Genomic DNA, 18,623 nt, shown 5'->3' with positions numbered 1-18,623 from the left:
TATAAAAATCTGTAATTGTTTCAGTAGGAAACAATTATTTATTCCTTTATTCCTGACTGAAAGGTCACTCAAATCAGTGATAGATTTCTGAAGGATCCCATTGAATCTTGGGTTAATGACACGAACAGGGCTGTCCCAATACAAGAGGTGTGTACATTTGAACTATAAGCAACGTAGTTTGTGGGCTTGGGGTCAGGTGTGTCAGCCTCAGCTGCTCTCAAAGTTGGGGACATTTCTTTTTAAAGCCAGTACCACTTTTATGCTTAGTCTGAGACAGCAAACTCAGTGATTTACCTGAGCAAATATATTTAAATTGTATTTAAATATATTAAAGCTTTAATCTTGGTATTCTTGATCTTAATATCCGGAATCTTGATATCCCAAAATCCATAGATACTTGAGCTTAAGTCTGTTAGTGGAAGGAGGCTTCTCCTTAGTTTGCTTTGAATTACAAATTTACAGTGTGTGTAAATGCCCTGCCAGCCAGTCTTTATAAATGGTACTTCCTTTCGAATTAGTTGAAAATCAAATTCTGTGTTTCTATGGAGAGTCAGTGGAACGATGACATTCCCAATGTCAGAGTTCTCCATGGAATTAACAAGAACTCTGGATGTGTGTGTGTTCTGGCTGACAACAAGCTGCTCTGGAGTTAAGAGCTTTCAGCTACAACTCTTTTTTTTGCCTTACGAGCTGAGTAAATACGTGATTCATCTGAGGTAGATTTACAGAATAGGTTTGTTTTAATTAGAATGCCTTCTTTGGTCTTTATGTGTTTTATGTATCTGCCAAAACAAATTTAGCATATGGATTTTAAAATGTTAATATTCATGCTGAAAAAAATTATTTAACTTATTTCGAGACCAGGCTCTGAGCACCCTGGTCTAGTGGAAGATGTCCCTCCCCATGGCAGGGAAGTTGGAACTAGATGATCTTTAAGGTACCTTCCCACCCAAACCATTCCATGATTCTATGAATTTAGTTTTCATTAACACCATCCTTTTCGTTTTGGGAACTTCTGCCAAGAAAGTATCCCCTAAAAGTTATCATTTGCTTAAAAAAATAATGTATTAACATAATGTTGCACAAGAGAATTTCAATATATGTTTATGTTACTACGTATTTTAATCTTCAAATATTTTGTTGGCCGACTGGGGGAAAAGTAAAAGGTACATTAAGCCAAACAAATGCCTCTAGAGATCTTTTTTTAATAACAATGCCACCAGCATCAAGTGCAGTGAGCCCACAGTTTTATGTGGAGTTGAAATGAGACAATATTGCCAGAAAAAGAAATTATCTTTTCTCCTTCCTCCTTCCTTCAGCTCCTCCTGCTCACTCTCAGCTGCTCATCCCTCTTCCTGAGCATCCCCCATGTGCTGGCAAAAACATTCCTGCAGCTGTGTAACAGAGTGTGAAAATGGTGTGGGATAGAAATGTTTGGCTTTTTAAAGCTTTAATCTTGATCAGGCTCCTGCTCCAGTTGGAGAGGAAGGGGAATTTAGGAGCCTTTGTGCCCACTCTCTTCTCACTTGCAAGTTCCTCACTTGTAAAACTTATTTTCCATAATTCAGGAGACAACTGCCAAGAGAGCATCAAATCTTACAGACAATGAAGTTTCAGGAAAAAAGATCCATTCCTAACCTCTTTTCTATCATTTTTGTCCCGGTCCAGCAGAGCTTGTCAGCAGGAGGATGTGTCTGATGTCCCACACCACGTCATGGGACAAAGATCCCTAGGCCAGCACTCACCCCAGCCTGCTCTGGGGATAAAAGCTAGAGAGCTGTGCCCATGCCATGGTTCTGTAGGATAAGAACGCTGGCTGAGGAAATCATCTGTGATGGAGACACTGGAGGAGGACTTGTGAAGCTTAAAGGACAGGGGATCATTACTGGAGGCTTTTCTTTAACAAATGAAACTGTGGAAAAGCAACAAAACTCAAGTGGAACCAGGGGATGAGTTGTAAGGGCTTGGTCACAGGGATGAGGAAGGAGCCAGCCCCCTATCAGGGACGTGCTGCTCTGCCCATAGGGTGTAGGACTCAGGATGACACAGGACAAGACCTTCCCTGAACCCAGTTCTCTGTTGCTGGAGGAAACCACAGCAAATAACACCTCTCAGAAGGGGCCAAATTCCCTTTTAATGAATTAGGTCCTTTGCCTCGGCTTCTTTACTATAGACCCCTTCCAAAATCTCACACCGATGCTGATTAGAATTTTTCTTTAGAGCCAATTTGTATCCATTTTGCATCTACCTCAGAGCTCTTCCTCGTCCTATCCCTCCCTGATGTTTACTCTGATCTATTTTGGGATATATCATATCCCCTCCCAGCACCTCTTTCAATAGATTAAAGTAATGAAGCTTTTTTTGTCACCCTTTCATAGGACAGGCCCTGCCCTCCCTCAGATGTTCCTGTAGCCCCCTCTGCACCTGTTCCAGTCTGAGCTTCTCTTTCTTGAGCCTGAGTGACTGGGATGGTAAAGAGAGATCTGGAGGACACATCTGAGAATCACATCACATTTATTACCTCTTTCACTGTCACACTCGTGGCTCAGTCATTCTGTGCTTATTTAAATACATCCATCTTCTCCTTCCTTGATAAACACTGACCAACAGGTTCCCAAAGTGCAACAGAAAAACCTGTTTCTAATCTCTGCCCCAGAACTGCTTGTCCCAAACAATATGACTTTGCTCTCCCTGCTGTTGCATTTCATCCTGTTTCTGCTGTTCCACTCAAGGCCATGCAGGCCTCCTTTTATCTGACACAGTGTGTGAGCCAGGGTGACCTTTCTCAGCCTCCTGGCTGAAAGTACAGCAGGACGTCAAATAAAGAGCCTTCTAGGAGGTGCTTGGTCACAGTGCTGGAATAAATAGACTTGACTGACTGCTGTAGGAACAGTTTCCTGATGTTTTTCAGCAAGAAAGTTGAGATTATATATGAAATCCTCTATTACTTCTATTTTCCTGTAGTTTCTTGATGACCCTTAATTGGAATTCATGCTGGTGAAAAAGGTTTTTTTTCCCTGAAGCCTGAATGTGCCATCAGGGTGAACATCTATTCTACTAAATTTTCCACAGAAAAGTTAGAGAATCTGCTGTGCTGAGAAGGGCTTGAATTCATGTTTTCCCTACACAATTCATGCTTTCCCTGCACTAACCCCAACAGATCCACATGCCAGCAAGTGTTCCTTCCACAGGAACCCAAAAGGGTTGGATTTTCATTTGCGTGCTGAAACAAAATTAAAAAAAACCACATGCCCCAAAAGTCAAGAATTTGATAGAAATGAATTGCTGATTATGAGCTCTGAAGGTAACAATGACTTCTCCTCTGCTGCCAGGAGACTGAAAAGTCTGATGCCAAGGAGGAAAAGTCAGATGCCGTGGAAGAGAAGTCTGAGGCCACAGAGGAAAAATCTGAGGCCACAGAGGAAAAGTCTGAGGACACAGAGGAAAAGTCTGAGGCCACGGAGGAAAAATCTGAGGCCGTGGAGGAAACTGAGACCCACACAGAAGATAAGGCAGATGAAGGGGCTCCTGAAGAGGCTCAGTCTGATCAGGCACCATCAGAAGATCAACAGGTAATTTTCCCTTTCTCTCTGTGGAATGAGGGTTTTGCCTGTGCTAAGCACAGGAAACATAAGCCTACGGGTCCTCTCAGTGTGCCCGAGGGTGGGAAGACTGATTGCAGAGATGTCCTGCTTGTCTTCTGGATGCATTTTCTTTGATATCAGGATGCTATGAAACCTAGATTAATGACTTCACAGCCTCCTTTTGCCACTTGTTACCATAAGCTTGCCTTTTTTTTTTTTTTTTTTTTGATGGCCATTTGGAACCAGACCCTAGTTATGGAGAATAATTTAGGACTCGACATCTGAGTCCTGCCTGGGTGGAAGAAAAAATTGCCAGCATCTGCAGTGCTCATAAATCTCCTTGTTAATGTTTGTTGCAGATCTGACAGTGGCTTCTCCAGGCCGTGGAGAATCCCCTGGGCACTGGAGAAACAGAGAGCAGTGTTTTCCTTTCTGTGGGGTCATGGTCTGACATTGCAGCCACACGGGCACATCTCAAACTGCAGGGCAGCTTGGCATTTAAGGGTGGGTTTATTCTGGCATTTAGGGCTGGGTTTCTTTCGGCATTTAGGGCTGGGTTTATTTTGATGCTGCAGTGTGAGGTGACTCTTCCCAAGGAGTCAGGCCTGTTGCAGCATCAAGCCCTCACACTTCTCAGTTTCTTTTGTGGTTTGGAGATGAGACAATGCCAGGGAAATATCTGTCACAAATGCATCATCTCTTTCATTAAAGACCAAAATAAATGGAGTTTGGTTCTTTTTTGTTTTCATCCAGCTGCAATGTTTTTCCAGAGGAAACACCTCTCTGTAAGCCTTTCCTCATTACCCTTATTAAAAATTACTGATCCAGTCACTGCTGGGCTGGAAAAGCCCCTTTTCCAGTCCTCCTACCAGCCTCAGGAACTGGGAAGTCCCATTATAATTTCAAAATGGTGATGAGGAGATACAGCCCTCAGTGGGAACCGACATTCCTCCTTAAATTATACCCGAGCCCTTTTTACATCTCAGTGAATTCCAGCTGACACGTGAACGCCACCAAATTCTTTTTTCCTTGGTTCTCAAGGGAAGCCCAGCACAAAACTGCAGTTCATCCCTGTCTGGGTTGGGTTTCTTGCCCTTCTGGCTGCCAGTGTGCTCTGATGTTTTTCAAATGAGAGCAGAATGCTGGAACATGTCTGCAAATGTGTCAAGCAGCTGCGTGCAGTGACATCATGCAGCAGCACTCCTGCACAACCAGCACCTTGCTCCACTTCTCAGGGAATGGGTTGGAGCTGGAAGTGGGAAAATAGATTCTCCTGCAATTTTCCAGGGAGGGGAGAGAGCACAAAAAGCATTTTTCACCCTGTTCCACCACCCACTTCACATGTCACCCAGGACAAATCCTTTCAGCAATGTGGCATCTGCCCGCCTTGCTATAGTTCATTCCAATTATCACTTCTGTTGGGATGGCATGATTCATTCTGTAGGAATTCTGATATCCTCATTCACTCCAGGCAGCACACAGAGGGCAAGTTTAGATGAGAAGAACAACTCTGAGGCAGCTACAGTGAGATGAATTCCACCTTTTGTCTCTTTATCTTGTTTTATGCCTATAAAAGAAAGTTAGAATAACAGTTTCTTACCTGGTTAGGTTTTTATTAAGGTAAATACACTGAAAGGCTGCCAGGTTGCCATTGGAGTATCTTCAGTGGATGTTGAATCCTAAAGGACATAGTATCAAAAAATGGAAAGATGGCAGTTTTATGTTCTGTGTCTGAATTAATCTGCCAGTGGGAATTTAGTCTTGGCATTTTGGCCCTTTTTAGCACCAGTTTCAAACCATCTCAAAAATGACTCCTTCAGGCTGGGTGTAACCAAGCCAGCTTTTCTCCAGTGACTTCCCAGGAGAAGTGGCAGTGCTGTGGAAAAATTCTAGGAGAGTCCTGGTGAGGTAAAGTTACCTCAGGCTTTGAGCACAAGACAGATCACAAAATGAACTGGGACTGTCTCAGTTGTTGGGTTCCATGGAGGCTCCCAGGTTCCAGGAGGCTCCTCCAGTGCCTGGGTAGCAGGAATGGCAGGTGATGGTCCATGTGGATACGTGTGGAGGCTGCAGCTCTCTCCGACTCTTCTGCTGCCCTTGTGGGACGTGCAGGAGTCCAGAAGCTCCAGATTTTTGCCTCAGGCTGGTGTGACCCTGAGGGAATCAGTGAGAGACCCCAATCCTCTGAAAAACAACTCTGAAGGCAGCAGCTGCCTCCTGAGAGGGGCAGAAATAAGGGCACGGTGCAACAGGTTGTTCTTGATGGAACTCACACGAGACTCCTCAGGCTCCAGCAGCTCCAGCCCCTCATCCACACAAAAAGTCTGGGAAGCCCAGAGTTCTTAAACAGATCCAGCAGTGACAGGAACAGCTCTCAGCCTGGGCCACTGAGACACAACTGCACTCAAATTTCTTTAGACTGTGAAACTTTTCTTCACCTTAAACCTGTTGCTGAACATTCCTTCCCTAATCACTTCATCAAGCTCAGCCTTAACTTCCTTCTAATCTCCTTTTTTCATTCCTAATCCCCATTCTCTGATGGAGAACATTAGGAGCCATTTTGTTTGGATGCAGTATTCCTTTTCCTTGCTTTGTTTATCCATTTGTCTTTGAGTTTTTCGAGGAAAAGACCATGAGCTCCTCTGCACACAGAGCAGCAAGGGCTCTGCTGGTCACTAAATGTGCTGGCAGTAATTTTTCTATATTTTTACTGTCTCATTTTCACTGCAGATTTTGCCCTGGAGCTTAGAATATTTTTTAAGAGGTGCCCCAGTTAAATCAGTTTGCAGCACAGATTAGGCTCCCTTCAGGGCAGAATTATTTTAGAATCATGTTAAAAATCATACTAGAATGCAAGTCTGTATCCTGCCTCAGCAATTCCCCAGGCCATATATAAACCTTGGCACTGCACCTCCCCCTCTTATCTCAACTCATTCTATGAAAACTCGGATCAACCACTGATTTTTTTGCCCCTTCTCTTTGGGATTTTGGGTAAGATCAGCTCTTTTCCTTAACAACCAGCTTAGGGGCTGACATTAAGTTCTATTCACTGTACATTTATATTTTTTTCTCTTTTATCTCTCTCATCACTTCTGCTCAATGCACAGCCTAAACCCAGCTTGTATTTTTCCTTATTCCCCAGCCAAGGCATCTGTTCCAGCCTACAACACTTAACAGAAGCACAAGCCAGATTCCGAGTGATGAAAACTAACATAGATAAGACTCTCTACAATTCTGATTTAACTTGCATTTTGCAGACCAGCTGATAGCCAAAAAACCCCACAAAAACTCCACCTGAACAAGCAAACAAAACCTCAGCTCTGAGGCTTTGCTTGTCAATGAAGCAGGTTTGATTGAAACAACTGAGAAAAATGGAGCTCAATTTAATGATTTCATAGCCCTTTTCTTGCATAAAAGCTTAGTTTAAATGTGCTGTGTGAGTTAATCTGGAGGACATTGTCTCAAAATGAATCCACTGAATGCCACATAATTTTCCTAAATTCAGTGTTTGATTTCTGCTGTGTTTTTTCCTGCATGACCTCTGCTATTCTGTCTTTGATTTGTCTTTTTAACATTTTCTTTTTTATCTCTCATGTAGGAAAACAAGGAAGAACATGCAGTAACAGGGGTAAGTGTACTTGGACATTTTGTTTTCCTCTTTTGTTCGTGTGCATTTAATTCCTTTTCAGTCCCATTGCTTCACTCAGAAGTTAGTAAATCCTTATTCATGAAACTAAATATCAACCATATTCTGCTAGAGATAATTATTGGTCATATCAGTGCCTTATTGTCTGGGAACAAAGATAGGCCTTTAATCATTAAAAAACTGTAAATGGAAGAAAAATTGTCTTTCAGAATCTTCAATAAAGTTTGCCAAGGACTCCCAAGGCAACTCTACTTTTGGCAATCAATGACACCAAACTGATTACATTTGCAGTGTTGGGAGTGAGAAAGCTTCATTCTGACAATTTAGGCAGCTCTGCCTGTAAAGGACATATTTTCCTCACCCAGGTGCAAATCCTTATGCACTTTTCTGCTTTGCCCAGCACTGCAGGTTTAGGCCTGGAATGTTGTACAGAGTTCCCAGGAAAATTAAATATTACTTCAGGCTGTTTTCCACTACAGACCTGCAGTTATTAAGAGGACACATCCACACCTTCCCACTTCCAAAAGGCAGTCCATGCCTGTATCTCTGTATCTGTCAGAGCTGTGCCTTGTGCCCCTGGCAGCTGAAATGGAATCCCCAAAACACAGAATCATCAAGGTTGGAAAAGACCTTCAAGCTCATCCAGTCCCACCCTCACCCAGCACCACCACAATCACCCCTAATCCATGGCCCCAAGGGACACATCCAGATACCTCTGGAAAACTTCCCGGTAAAGTGACTCCATCACCTCCCTGGGACACTTATTGCAAGGTCTGACCACTCCTGCAGGGAAAAATTGTTTCTAATCTCTGATCTGGACCTGCCCTGGTGCAGTTTGAGGCCATTTCCTCTCCTCCTTTCCCTCAGGACATGGCAGCAGAGCCTGACCCCCCCCTCCCTGCCCCCTCCTGTCAGGGAGTTGGGGAGAGCAATGAGGTCCCCCCTGAGCCTCCTCTTCTCCAGATAAACCCCCCCCAGCTCCCTCAGCTGCTCCTCATAAGATGAGTTTTCTAGACCCTAAAGCTCCTGTGCCCATGGGCGAAGTGTGAGGGCTGCTGGTGAGGGCCATCAAGGTGGTTGTTTGCACCTTGGCACCACAAAATAATGCTTCAAGCAAGAACAATGCCCTTTCTTTTCCTAGAAAAGCTAACTGACTTGAATTTTGAACAGAAGTTGGGGATATCTGAAAGATGTTGCTTGTCCTGTTCCAAAGAGTGCTCATGAAAGGGACCTTTCTGGGGGGAAAATGCCAAAAGAAATGATATTCCTTTGGCACAAGAACTTCTAATCCAGCTGACCTGTGCTGGTGTTCATATTAACTTTCTGGTTTTGCAGGGATAATCACTTAATGCAGTGATTTTCCCTGAAAAATTATTTAAACCAGGAATTTGATTCCAACAGGTCCATTCTAAGCACATGTTTAAGCAGGATTTTTCTTCAGAGACTCAGATGTGACTCTTACTAAGACAGGAGGTGTCTGAGGGGAAAACCAAAGGTCTGAGCTGCTCATTTAAGACCTGCAGGCCTGACTGAAAACTAATTATATATTGTTTGATAGGTTGATTATGCCAGGAAGGAATTCACATCACTTTTGCAGCTTAGAGATGACATTTTGATATAAAGCTTATTTATCCACATGGGAGTGCCTTTGGACAGGACTTTACTGGAAGAGAAGGAGCAGAGGAGCCTGCAAAGCAATTTTCAGCTGTTCTTCAGAATAGAACAACACTCCAAAGCTTCATTTTCTCTTGAAAGAGAATAAGCACAGGTTGTCTGTATTGCACAAATTCAAGCTTTCAGATAACTGTTCATTTGGCTGACTGAAGCAAAGGGCTGTTGTCTTCAAATTGTGCCATTTCTTCCACATAAAATAGAGAAATAAGTTTTGCAATAAACCCAAGGCTGTGTTATCTGATTCTGAATGATTTTTAGATTATTCAGGAGTCCAGTTCCTGTGCCATGAATCTTGTTTACTGGTCCAAGAAAGCATGTCATTAAAAATACTAAACTTTTTGTCATATTCACACGTATTTCACATTCTCATTTTGTTCTTGAGCTTTGATCTGCAGCTCACCCCTGTGCTGTGTTCTAACCTCCCTGAAAAGAGAGTTCTTATATTCCAGTACTTGCCTATTAACTCCCCAGATTAAAGCCCTGGAATGTGGAGATTAAATGCCCTGTACATTAAAAGCTCTATACATTAATTCCATTTTTTAATCTCAAAGAATATTGCATTTACTAGAAACAGAACAGTTGCAGAAGCAGAGCTCTGCATTTCAAGACTGTTTATTTTTTCTTTCAATTCCTCTATGGTAACTACAACTATTTTCTCTAAAAAAGGAAGAAGAAGAGAAGCAGGAAGAGGGAGAAGGAAATGAAGAGGTGGAGGAGCAAGAAGAGTCTTAGTACAGCTCCCTGTGACACATTATTTCTTGAACAGGTTTTCAGGTAACTATTAAGAAATTGAGCTTCTAAATATTCGTAAAGTAACATAAAATTGATAAAGAGATCAGTATTAAGTGCCCAAATAATCCAAAAGTATACCTAACTCTTAGACTCATTGCAGCTTCTCTTCCATCTGGAATAAGAATTCCTCTCTCTCCTCCCTTACTCAGCTTCTGATTTCACTGAAACTTTTAGGAGCTTCATGTCTCAAATGAAGCCGTCTCTCAAATTAGTTGAACTGTTAAAAAGAAAATTACTGGTTCAGGGAGAGAAGCCAGACCAGAAATATGACACAATATAATTTTTTTCTTGTTGCCTTCGAAACTAGACCAAGTTTAATTCCAAACAGGAAGTGCCCCTACAGGGGTGTGAGTGTCCAGCATTGCCCAAGTTCTCTCCAGTTCTGTGGTTTCACATCTTTATTTTCAGGCTTTCTTCTTCATCCTGCTGACTCTTCTCCTCTTCACTGAAATATAGATCAGGCAATCACTTATTGGGAAAAAGCTATTAGCCTACAAGAGAGTTGAAATTGCCAGCAGATTTTCCCTTGGGTGGTGGGACCTCCTCCCTGTCACAGACACAAAGTGCAAAATGCTCTTTCTAGAACTGGGGGGGATCCATGGAATCATGGAACAGTTTGGGTTGGAAGGGACCTTAAAGATTGTCTCATTCCAACCCCCCTGCCACAGACAGAGACATCTTCCACTAGACCAGGCTTCTCCAAGCCCCATCCAACCTGACCTGCACTAGATTCCCAGCTAATTCAGACCTTGCCAAGGGTTTCACCAACCAGATGCTGGTGGGGCCTCAACAGGACAGAAACCCCATCAATTCTTTCACACTACCTTTCCTATATCTGAGTTCCTCTGTTGCATGGGAATTAATTCATTTCAATATTTCCAGTGTTCAGACATGTAAAATCACAGAAGGATTGCTGACTTCTAACCTAATTTTCCTTATTTTTGTTCAGGAAGCACCAGCTGGAGCAGCCCCGCCAAAGAAACTAAAATCCCTCCCTCAAGCAAACCACCACTACCTTTTGTGCCTGTAGACTTCTGAACCTATAAATACATAGCAGAACACACCACTGTGTCCTCCCTGTGCCCTTTATATATTTTTTGGTATTCCAGTTGCTTGTTAAAATGGATCTTATGTCTGATGGATCATATTTCAGTCAATTGTTATATGTTGGAATAGTGTTGTCCGTGTCACATTTTAAGCTCCTCAGGGCAGGAACCACGTCTTTCTCCATGTTTATGCACTGCCAAACACTTTACTGCCACTCAGCATGGGGATGTCTTCAGAGAAAGAGAAATTCAGCACTGAAAACTGCAGAGAGGCACAAGCCATGTGAGTCACTTCTCCCTCAGCTGGCATGTGAAAATGATTGAGATTTCCATTGTGCAGCCGGATAAATAAATGTGTTTTCTGTCATATCTGCTCTTTGTCTGCAAAAGTGTTAATTTAACCCTGCCTGCAAATGTTTTGGGGCCAGGCAAAGCCATGGAATTATAGAATTGTAGAACGGTTTGGGTTGGAAGGGACCTTAAAGATCCTCCAATTCCAACCCCTGCCATGGGCAGGGACACCTTCCACTACCCCAGGTTGCTCCAAGCCCCATCCAGCCTGGCCTTGGACACTTCCAGGGATCCAGGGGCAGCCACAGCTTCTCTGGGCAACCTGTGCCAGGGCCTCCCCACCCTCACAGCCAACAATTTCTTCCTAATACCTAATCCAACCCTAATATCTTTCAGTTTGAAGCCCTTCCCCCTTGTCCTGTCACTCCAGGCCCTTGCAAATAGTCTCTCTCCATCCTTCTGGTTGGCTCCTTCAGGTCCTGCAAGGCCACAATCAGGTCACCCCAAAGCTTCTCTTCCCCAGGCTGATCAATCCCAACTCTCCCAACCTTTCCTCCCAGCAGAGCTGCTCCATCCTTCTGATCATCTTGGGGCCTCCTCTGGACTCGCTCCAACAGGTTGATGTCCTTCCAAAATCATCATCTCAACATGGAGCACCAGCCAAGACCCAGGAAAATGCTGGGCACTGTCAGCAGGGCTGCAGGACTCTGCTGCCATATAAAGCTTTGCTGAGTTGACATCCTGAGCACTTTGTGCTGTCTGGTCTCAGGGAAGACCTGGGGATGCAAGAAGAGGTACAGAGAAAACTGCAGTTGGAGAGAATGAAACAGCTGCTCCATGAGGAGACTGAAAAGAATCTCCAATTTGGAGAGGGAGCCAAGTTACAAAAATAATAAAGGCAGTGGACAGGATGAATGCAGAGCTTTGAGTCAAGAAGTCCTGCAACAGCATAATAAAAATGAGTAGACACAATGAAATTAGTAGATCAGCTCAAAAGAGATAAGAGAGAGTGTGGGGAGTCAGGAAATTCCAGAGTTAGTTGTCACAGGATGTTATAGAGACTGAAAATGTCAATGAGCCCAGGAAGGTATTGAGCAGTGGTAGGAACAGGAGGCTTGTAAGTGGATCCTACAGCCACCAATATCCCTAATCCAATAAATTGTGGGGGCAGGAGGGTTTGAACACATCAGCCTTGCTGTCCCTAAATAGCTTTGCCCGTTTCCATTTCAAAGGCTGATAACCAGGTTGGGTGAGCCACTGATCTGACCATTCCTTGTGTTCCTGCAGGTGACTCCTCTTCCTGGGGAAAGTGTTCCCAAATCAGGGTGCCTGTCATTGCTGCAGTGGTTTGGAGGAACAGGCTGGACTTTTGGGAGCGTGGTAGACAATATGAACACAGAACTGTCAATCCCCCTGGAAGTGTGGTAAATCCAGTGTTTGTTGTGCAACAGCTGGCATGTCCATGGTACTCTTGATGTATTCATGGGCTGCATGAGCTCCCCATGGCTGATGAACCATGGGCTCCACTTTTCCCCCCCAAAAAAGAGCCAGAGGGCACTCAGCACATCAGGCAGGGCCACAGGCTTTGGGCTTGAAACAAACCCCACCACGCCTCACCTCGTATATTCAGGTGCTGGTAAGGCAGAAGTACAGCCACCATTTTCTCCAGAGGGTATAATCTGGAAAGGCTGGGAGGGAATGTGAGGAATGCTAAGCCTCCCATGTGGGAGTGACGCTCTCCCCTGGTGACTGAGGTGCTCAGTGGGTGGCGGAGCAGCCGGACAGCGGATGGTCCAGCTCCCAGAGCAGTTCCTTGGGGCATCCCTTGGGATCAGCACGTGCTGTTCATCCCTTCTGCCAGAGGAAAAGGAGGCTGTGAGTATGCAAAGGATAAACTGGGAGCTGCTGCTCGGTGATTTGAGCCACGATGTTAATTCTGCTTACATAAGCTTAATACTTTCTGCAGTAATTTAGCGCGACTGGGCAAAGAATTAAGTCTTTTCTATCTACAGCTGAATGAAAAGCAGGAGAACAAATTTGTGGGCTGTTGGCTTAAATGCATTTGGAAACATACTGTCTGCATTTTGATATCATTCTTATTTTACTGGGAGAAAGCAACTGCAGCTGGTTAACACGGTGCTCCCAGTACATGGCAATTCTTAGGAATCCATGGATGCAAAATCATTCCAGTGCACCCCAGTTAAACACAAACTGCTTTTTAACTTGGTGACACTTTGGTATGCAAAGCATTTGCCTTGGATGATTGATGCTAGAAACTTCCAGTATATTGAAACAAGTTAAAATTAGAAAGGCTTCGAGCTATCCTTCCTACAGATCCATATATGTCATAGGATGTGGCTGTTGGCACTTTGGAATGATTGATTGTCAAGTTTAACAGGCTGCTGAGGCTTAAAAGAAGTGATTTCAAGTTTCATGGCCAAGCAACTAAGTAGATTGGGTTAGTCAATTGTTTGTTTTCCAGGGAAAATGAATATTAGGAGTTTCATTGTCTTGCTGAGAGTAAAGGGTTTGGAATAACAGGTCCAGAAGGCAACCTAGGCTATGCTGTCCCTTGGATGAGAGCACCTTGGAGCCAACAAATTGTGTAAGAGGTTTTCTCCTAAGAAAACTTGAAGTGAAATTCATTGGAGAGAAATTAAAGTGTTCAGTAGCTTTGCCAGGGCAGCACCAGCCCCCTGCCAAGTGTTTCTGGCCACCTTTCAGCCACCACATCTCTTCACCCACCTTCCAAGTAATAAAACTTGCTCATAGTCTTCTGCTTAGTGTGAGAATATCGGCGTTAAAGGAGATAAATATGTTTATCTGCACCCTTTGATGACTTCAGGAGGCTGGAAATACGCTTGACAAACGATCTGGGAAGCTGAAAATTCAAGCTGGCAATTTGTTCAGAAAGCAGATTGGAAGTTTTAGGTTTGATGTCAAATATCCTGAGGGATGCTTGTTGTTCCTGTCATTACCAAGCAGAAAGCACAGAGGGGGAGCAACAAATCTCAGCTGAGACTCATCTTAATGAGTTTAGCTCATTAATTTAGCTCCTGGGAAAGTAACTCACTGGTTACTCGAGGTGCAGAGTTGGAATGACACAGCCACCACCACAAATCAAGGGCAGCAGAGTCCAGGTTAGATGTGGAGGAGCTGCTGCACATTCCCCCGCTTCAGAACACACCAGCCATGGGCTTGCACGTGGCGATGATGTCCTGTCACTGAATATTTTGGATCATTTAGCTTGGAAAAGACCCTTAAGAACACTGAGTCCAACTGCAAACACTGCCAATCCCACCTGTAAACCCTGTCCTGAAGAGCCACCTCTACACGTCTGCTAAACACCTCCAGGGATAAAAGCAGGAAGGAACTGTGGAGTCCTTATCTCAAAGAGACGAAGGATGAATCCCTGAGAACACCTGGAACTGCTGTAGTGGCCACAGTTTCTTCTGGGCACAATACCTGTTTCAGGGTGTTTGATCTGGGAGGGATAACTCTGCCGCCAGGTTTAAGAGAAGCTGAGTTTTGACACCAGTTCGACCAAACCCATTTTTGACCACAGATTACCCAGTTAACTTCCTTGCACCTTACTTTTCCCGTGAAAGTGAGAAATACTTGCGGGAATGAAATCAAAGTATGAGTGCACTGATTGAAATATGAAAGTGTAACTGCACCTTCTTCCTTTGATGAGGTTATTTGCTTCTGAGTGGCCCATTCCACTTTAAAAATGATAATTTCTTTTTTTCCCATCATGTTGATATCTGACAGCTATCAAACCCACCTTCTCCTTCACATTATATCTTCACTGATGTCCCACCCAACTCTCCTACTAAGGCTGAGAAAATGGTCACCTTTCCCTCATTGCTGCTCACTGGACTAGATCAGAATTGCACTTGCAAGAAAAGCCTCTTTGGGGATTCCTCTCAGAAAATATCATCTGTGTCTCTCCATCCTCTGAGAGCTTAACAAGCATTTCTCTACACCCACCTGTGTCACAAGCTGTCCTCCAAAATATGTAAATGTTTGTAGTTGTTTGATCAAAGTCAGATTCACATGACTTACACATTTACTAAGCAACGTGTTTACTACACAATATATTCTCCAGTGAAAGGATGAGAGAAAACATCCTTAAGTTGCTCCAGGGGAGGCTCAGATTAAAAACTGAAATTTTTTTTTCCATGCAACAGTGGTCAGGCATTGGATTAAGTGTCCCAGGGAGGTGGTGAAGTCACCATCTCTGGAAGGGTTCAAGAGGCACCTGGATGTGGCCCTCAGGAACATGGATTAGGGGTGATTCTGGTGGTGCTGGGTGAGGGTGGGACTGGATGATCCTGAAGGTCTTTTCCAGCCTCGATGATTCTGGGATTCTGTGACATTTTGAAGCAGAACAGAATTTAACTGCATTTCCTCCTTCATTGAAAAAGTTTAGAGCCTATTTCTGAAATTGCAGAGGCTCCTTCTCAGTGTGTGTAGAGAAGGATGTCACACAGAGTGCCTTCCCACCACTAGCTGGGATTTTGCTGAGAGGTGTGGAAAAAAGCTGTTTACATCTCTACTTTTTCAGCAGTGCAATCCCTCAAGAAAATGTAGCCCCAGAAAAAGAAGCCTGGAGGCAGAAAACAATGCAAGAACGTAGAAGAGCTTTTTTTTAATTTCATTTTTTGTACCGTGTTCAGTTTTGGACCCCTCAAAACAGGAAAGACATTGAGGGGCTGGAGCGTGTGCAGGGAAAGGAACGGAGCTGGGGAAGGGGCTGGAGCAGCAGGAGGGGCTGAGGGAGCTGGGGGGGCTCAGCCTGGAGAAAAGGAGGCTCAGGGGGGACCTTCTGGCTCTGCAACTCCCTGACAGGAGGGAAGAGCCGGGGGGGGGTCAGGCTCTGCTCCCAGGGAACAAGGGACAGACCCTGCTATTGCCAGCCTCAGCCTTCACAATCCCATTACCCTGAGCAAATTGGCAAGTCCTAGAGTTTGCCAGGCAGCAACAAGCACATGACCTGCCTGCCTTCCTGCTACCCAGACTGTATTCCCCTTCCCCCCCCCATGTGAGTTTCCCTTCCCTTCCCTCTCCTCCCCTCCCCAAACCTTCCCAAACCTTCCCTTCCCAAACCTTCCCAAACCTTCCCTTCCCAAACCTTCCCTTCCCAAACCTTCCCAAACCTTCCCTTCCCAAACCTTCCCAAACCTTCCCTTCTGTGGTGGGTTGACCTTGGCTGGACTCCAGGTGCCCACCCAGCCGCTCTATGACTCCCCTTCCCAGCAGGACAGGGGAGAGAATAAGGTGGAAAAACCCACCTCGTGGGTTGGGATAAGGCAGTTTATTTAAAGCAAAAAATTAAAGCAAATCTTGCCCTCGCAGAAGCCAAAGACAGCAGGGTTTGTTCTCTACTTCCCATGAGCAGCCATGGTTGGACACTCCCGAAGAGCAGGGCTTGGGTACGTGTGACTGTTCCTCTGCAGGCAGCCAATGGAGACAACGAATGCCCCCCTCCTGCTCTGTGCCTCAGCTTTTATAGCTGAGCTGACCTCACATGGTCTGGAACATCCCTTTGGTCAGTTGGGCTCAGCTGGCCTGCTTGAGTCCCCTCCCAGGATCTTGCCCTCAGCTGAGGAAGGAATGCTACAGTGTTGGTGCTGTACTCAGTAGTGGCCAAAACACCGGTGTGTTCTCAACACCCTTCCAGCTGCCAATGCAAAGCCCAGCCCTGGGAGGGCTGCTGTGGGGAAATGAACTCCAGCTCAGCCAGACCCAATACAATCTCCACCCCTTATTCCATACCATTTATACTCAGATCCCACATCTGATTATCTCCCACACTAGCATAGGTCTCGTTTAATGGCCTTCTTCCACCCCTCCAGGTCTTGGGGTCCATTCCATTGGAATGAGTGCTCAGGGCAGGAGCAGTAATTGATGGCTGGGCACCATCACCAGCCTGGCTTGGGTCACTGTCACACTGTCCTTGCTCCTCGCAGAATTCGCTCTTCATTGTCCTGTGACTTTACTTCCTGCAACACACAGCTCAGAACACAGATCATCTTTCCCCCAAGGCTAAATCTCCTTGAGACCCACACCGGGTCTCCCCATCTTCCCCCATTACCCACCCTGGTCCCTGAGCAAAGACAATCCCACGGATGGGTTTGCCTTTTCTCATATGAGCAGAAACCCACACTGACTTCCCCAGCCACTTCCCCATGTGTAGTACTGGGACTTTATCCCCTCCCACAGTGTGTAGGGGATTTGTTTGGGCAGGACCAGGGTGATTGGCAGATCCCCTAGTGTTGACTAGCTAAGTAGCCTCAGCTAAATCTGCCTCCCAATGCTTCCATGTCCCATTACCTAATGCTCTTAACATGGTTTTCAATAGTCCATTATACCTCTCAATCTTCCCAGAGGCTTGTGGGTGCTAAGGGATATGGTAGATCCACTCGATGCCATGTTTTCTTTGCCCAAGAATGTATGAGATTATTCTGAAAGTGAGTCCCATTATCTGATTCAATTCTCTCTGGGGTCCCATGTTGCCACTGAATGTGCCTCTCAAGGCCTAAAATGGTGTTTTGAGCAGGGGCCTGGTTTACAGGATACGTTTCCAGCCAGCCAGTCGTTGCCTCCACCCTGGTGAGTCTGTAGCTCTTGCCCTGGAACGTTCACAGCAATGGTCCGATGGAATCAATGTGCCAGGCCTCACCACATTGGGAATCCAGCCACCAGCCTGTATTCCAAGGAGATTTTACTCTCATGGCTCGCTTAATTGCTGCACATGTTTCACATTCCTGAATGACCTGTGTGATGGCCTCCGTGGTCAGGTCCACCCCTCGATCACGAGCCCATCTGCACGTCGCATCTCTTCCTAGATGTCCTGATGTTTCATGGGCTATAAATAGCTCACCCTTCTGCTCCCAGTCCAAGTCTACCTGGGCTATTCCAGTCTCAGCAGCCTTATCCACCTGCTCACTGTTCTGGTGTTCTTCAGTGGCACGACCTTTGGGCATGTGAGCATCAACATGATGCACCTTCAGAGTCATGTTTTCCACACGTGCAGCGATGTCCTGCCACGGTGCAGCAGCCCAAATGGGCTGTAGCCACCCCCACAGGGCATTAGCCACATTCCAGGAGTCAGTACAGAGGTATAGCACAGGCCACTTTCTCGTTCAGTAATCTTTAGGGCTAGTTGGATGCCTTTCACTTCTGCAAACTGGTTTGACTCGCCCTCTCCTTCAGCAGCTTCGACGACCCGTCGTGTGGGACTCCACACAGCAGCTTTCCACCTCTGATGGTTTCCTACCACAGTTACAGCAAAAATTCCCCACGATCACTTTGTTCTCTAACATTGTTCATCACTCCTCCATGGGGTCAGTCCTTCAGGAATGAGCTGTACCGATGTGGGTCCCCCACAGGGACCACAAGTTCTACCTGGGAAAAACCTGCTCCAGCCTGGGCTTCCCTCTCCAGGGGCTGCAGGTCTCTGGCAGGACCCTGCTCCATCCTGGGCCTCCCACGGGTCACAGCCTCCTTCATGCATCCACCTGCTCCAGCACGGGCTCCTCCAAGGGATGCAGGGGGGTCTCTGCACCCTGATGGTCCCCCATGGGC

At 45.4% G+C, this 18,623-nt stretch overlaps 2 protein-coding genes across 5 annotated transcripts in view; both read left to right on the top strand.

The window, feature by feature from the left end:
- Positions 1-11,111, top strand: part of SH3BGR (SH3 domain binding glutamate rich protein) — a 27,865-nt gene extending 16,754 nt beyond the window's left edge. For 3 of the 4 annotated variants that reach the window (XM_017810946.1, XM_017810947.1, XM_017810945.1), the window contains 4 exons: positions 3,333-3,572; positions 7,183-7,212; positions 9,571-9,678; positions 10,646-11,111. In XM_017810946.1, coding sequence (XP_017666435.1) covers positions 3,333-3,572; positions 7,183-7,212; positions 9,571-9,636 — 336 coding nt within the window. In that variant the 3' untranslated portion in view covers positions 9,637-9,678; positions 10,646-11,111. The remainder of the gene's footprint in view (positions 1-3,332; positions 3,573-7,182; positions 7,213-9,570; positions 9,679-10,645) is intronic. The other variant, XM_017810948.1, reaches the window with a different exon arrangement.
- Positions 11,112-12,802: 1,691 nt separating this feature from the next.
- The window catches only part of B3GALT5 (beta-1,3-galactosyltransferase 5), a 34,134-nt gene continuing 28,313 nt past the window's right edge, over positions 12,803-18,623 (top strand). Inside the window, exon 1 of the mRNA XM_017810943.1 lies at positions 12,803-12,908. The gene's annotated coding sequence lies outside the window, so the exon portion shown is untranslated. The remainder of the gene's footprint in view (positions 12,909-18,623) is intronic.

This window comes from Lepidothrix coronata, unplaced genomic scaffold, assembly GCF_001604755.1.
Source record: "Lepidothrix coronata isolate B3197 unplaced genomic scaffold, Lepidothrix_coronata-1.0 Scaffold30, whole genome shotgun sequence".
Lineage (NCBI taxonomy): Eukaryota > Metazoa > Chordata > Aves > Passeriformes > Pipridae > Lepidothrix > Lepidothrix coronata.
This window is presented reverse-complemented; position numbering and strand designations above follow the sequence as displayed.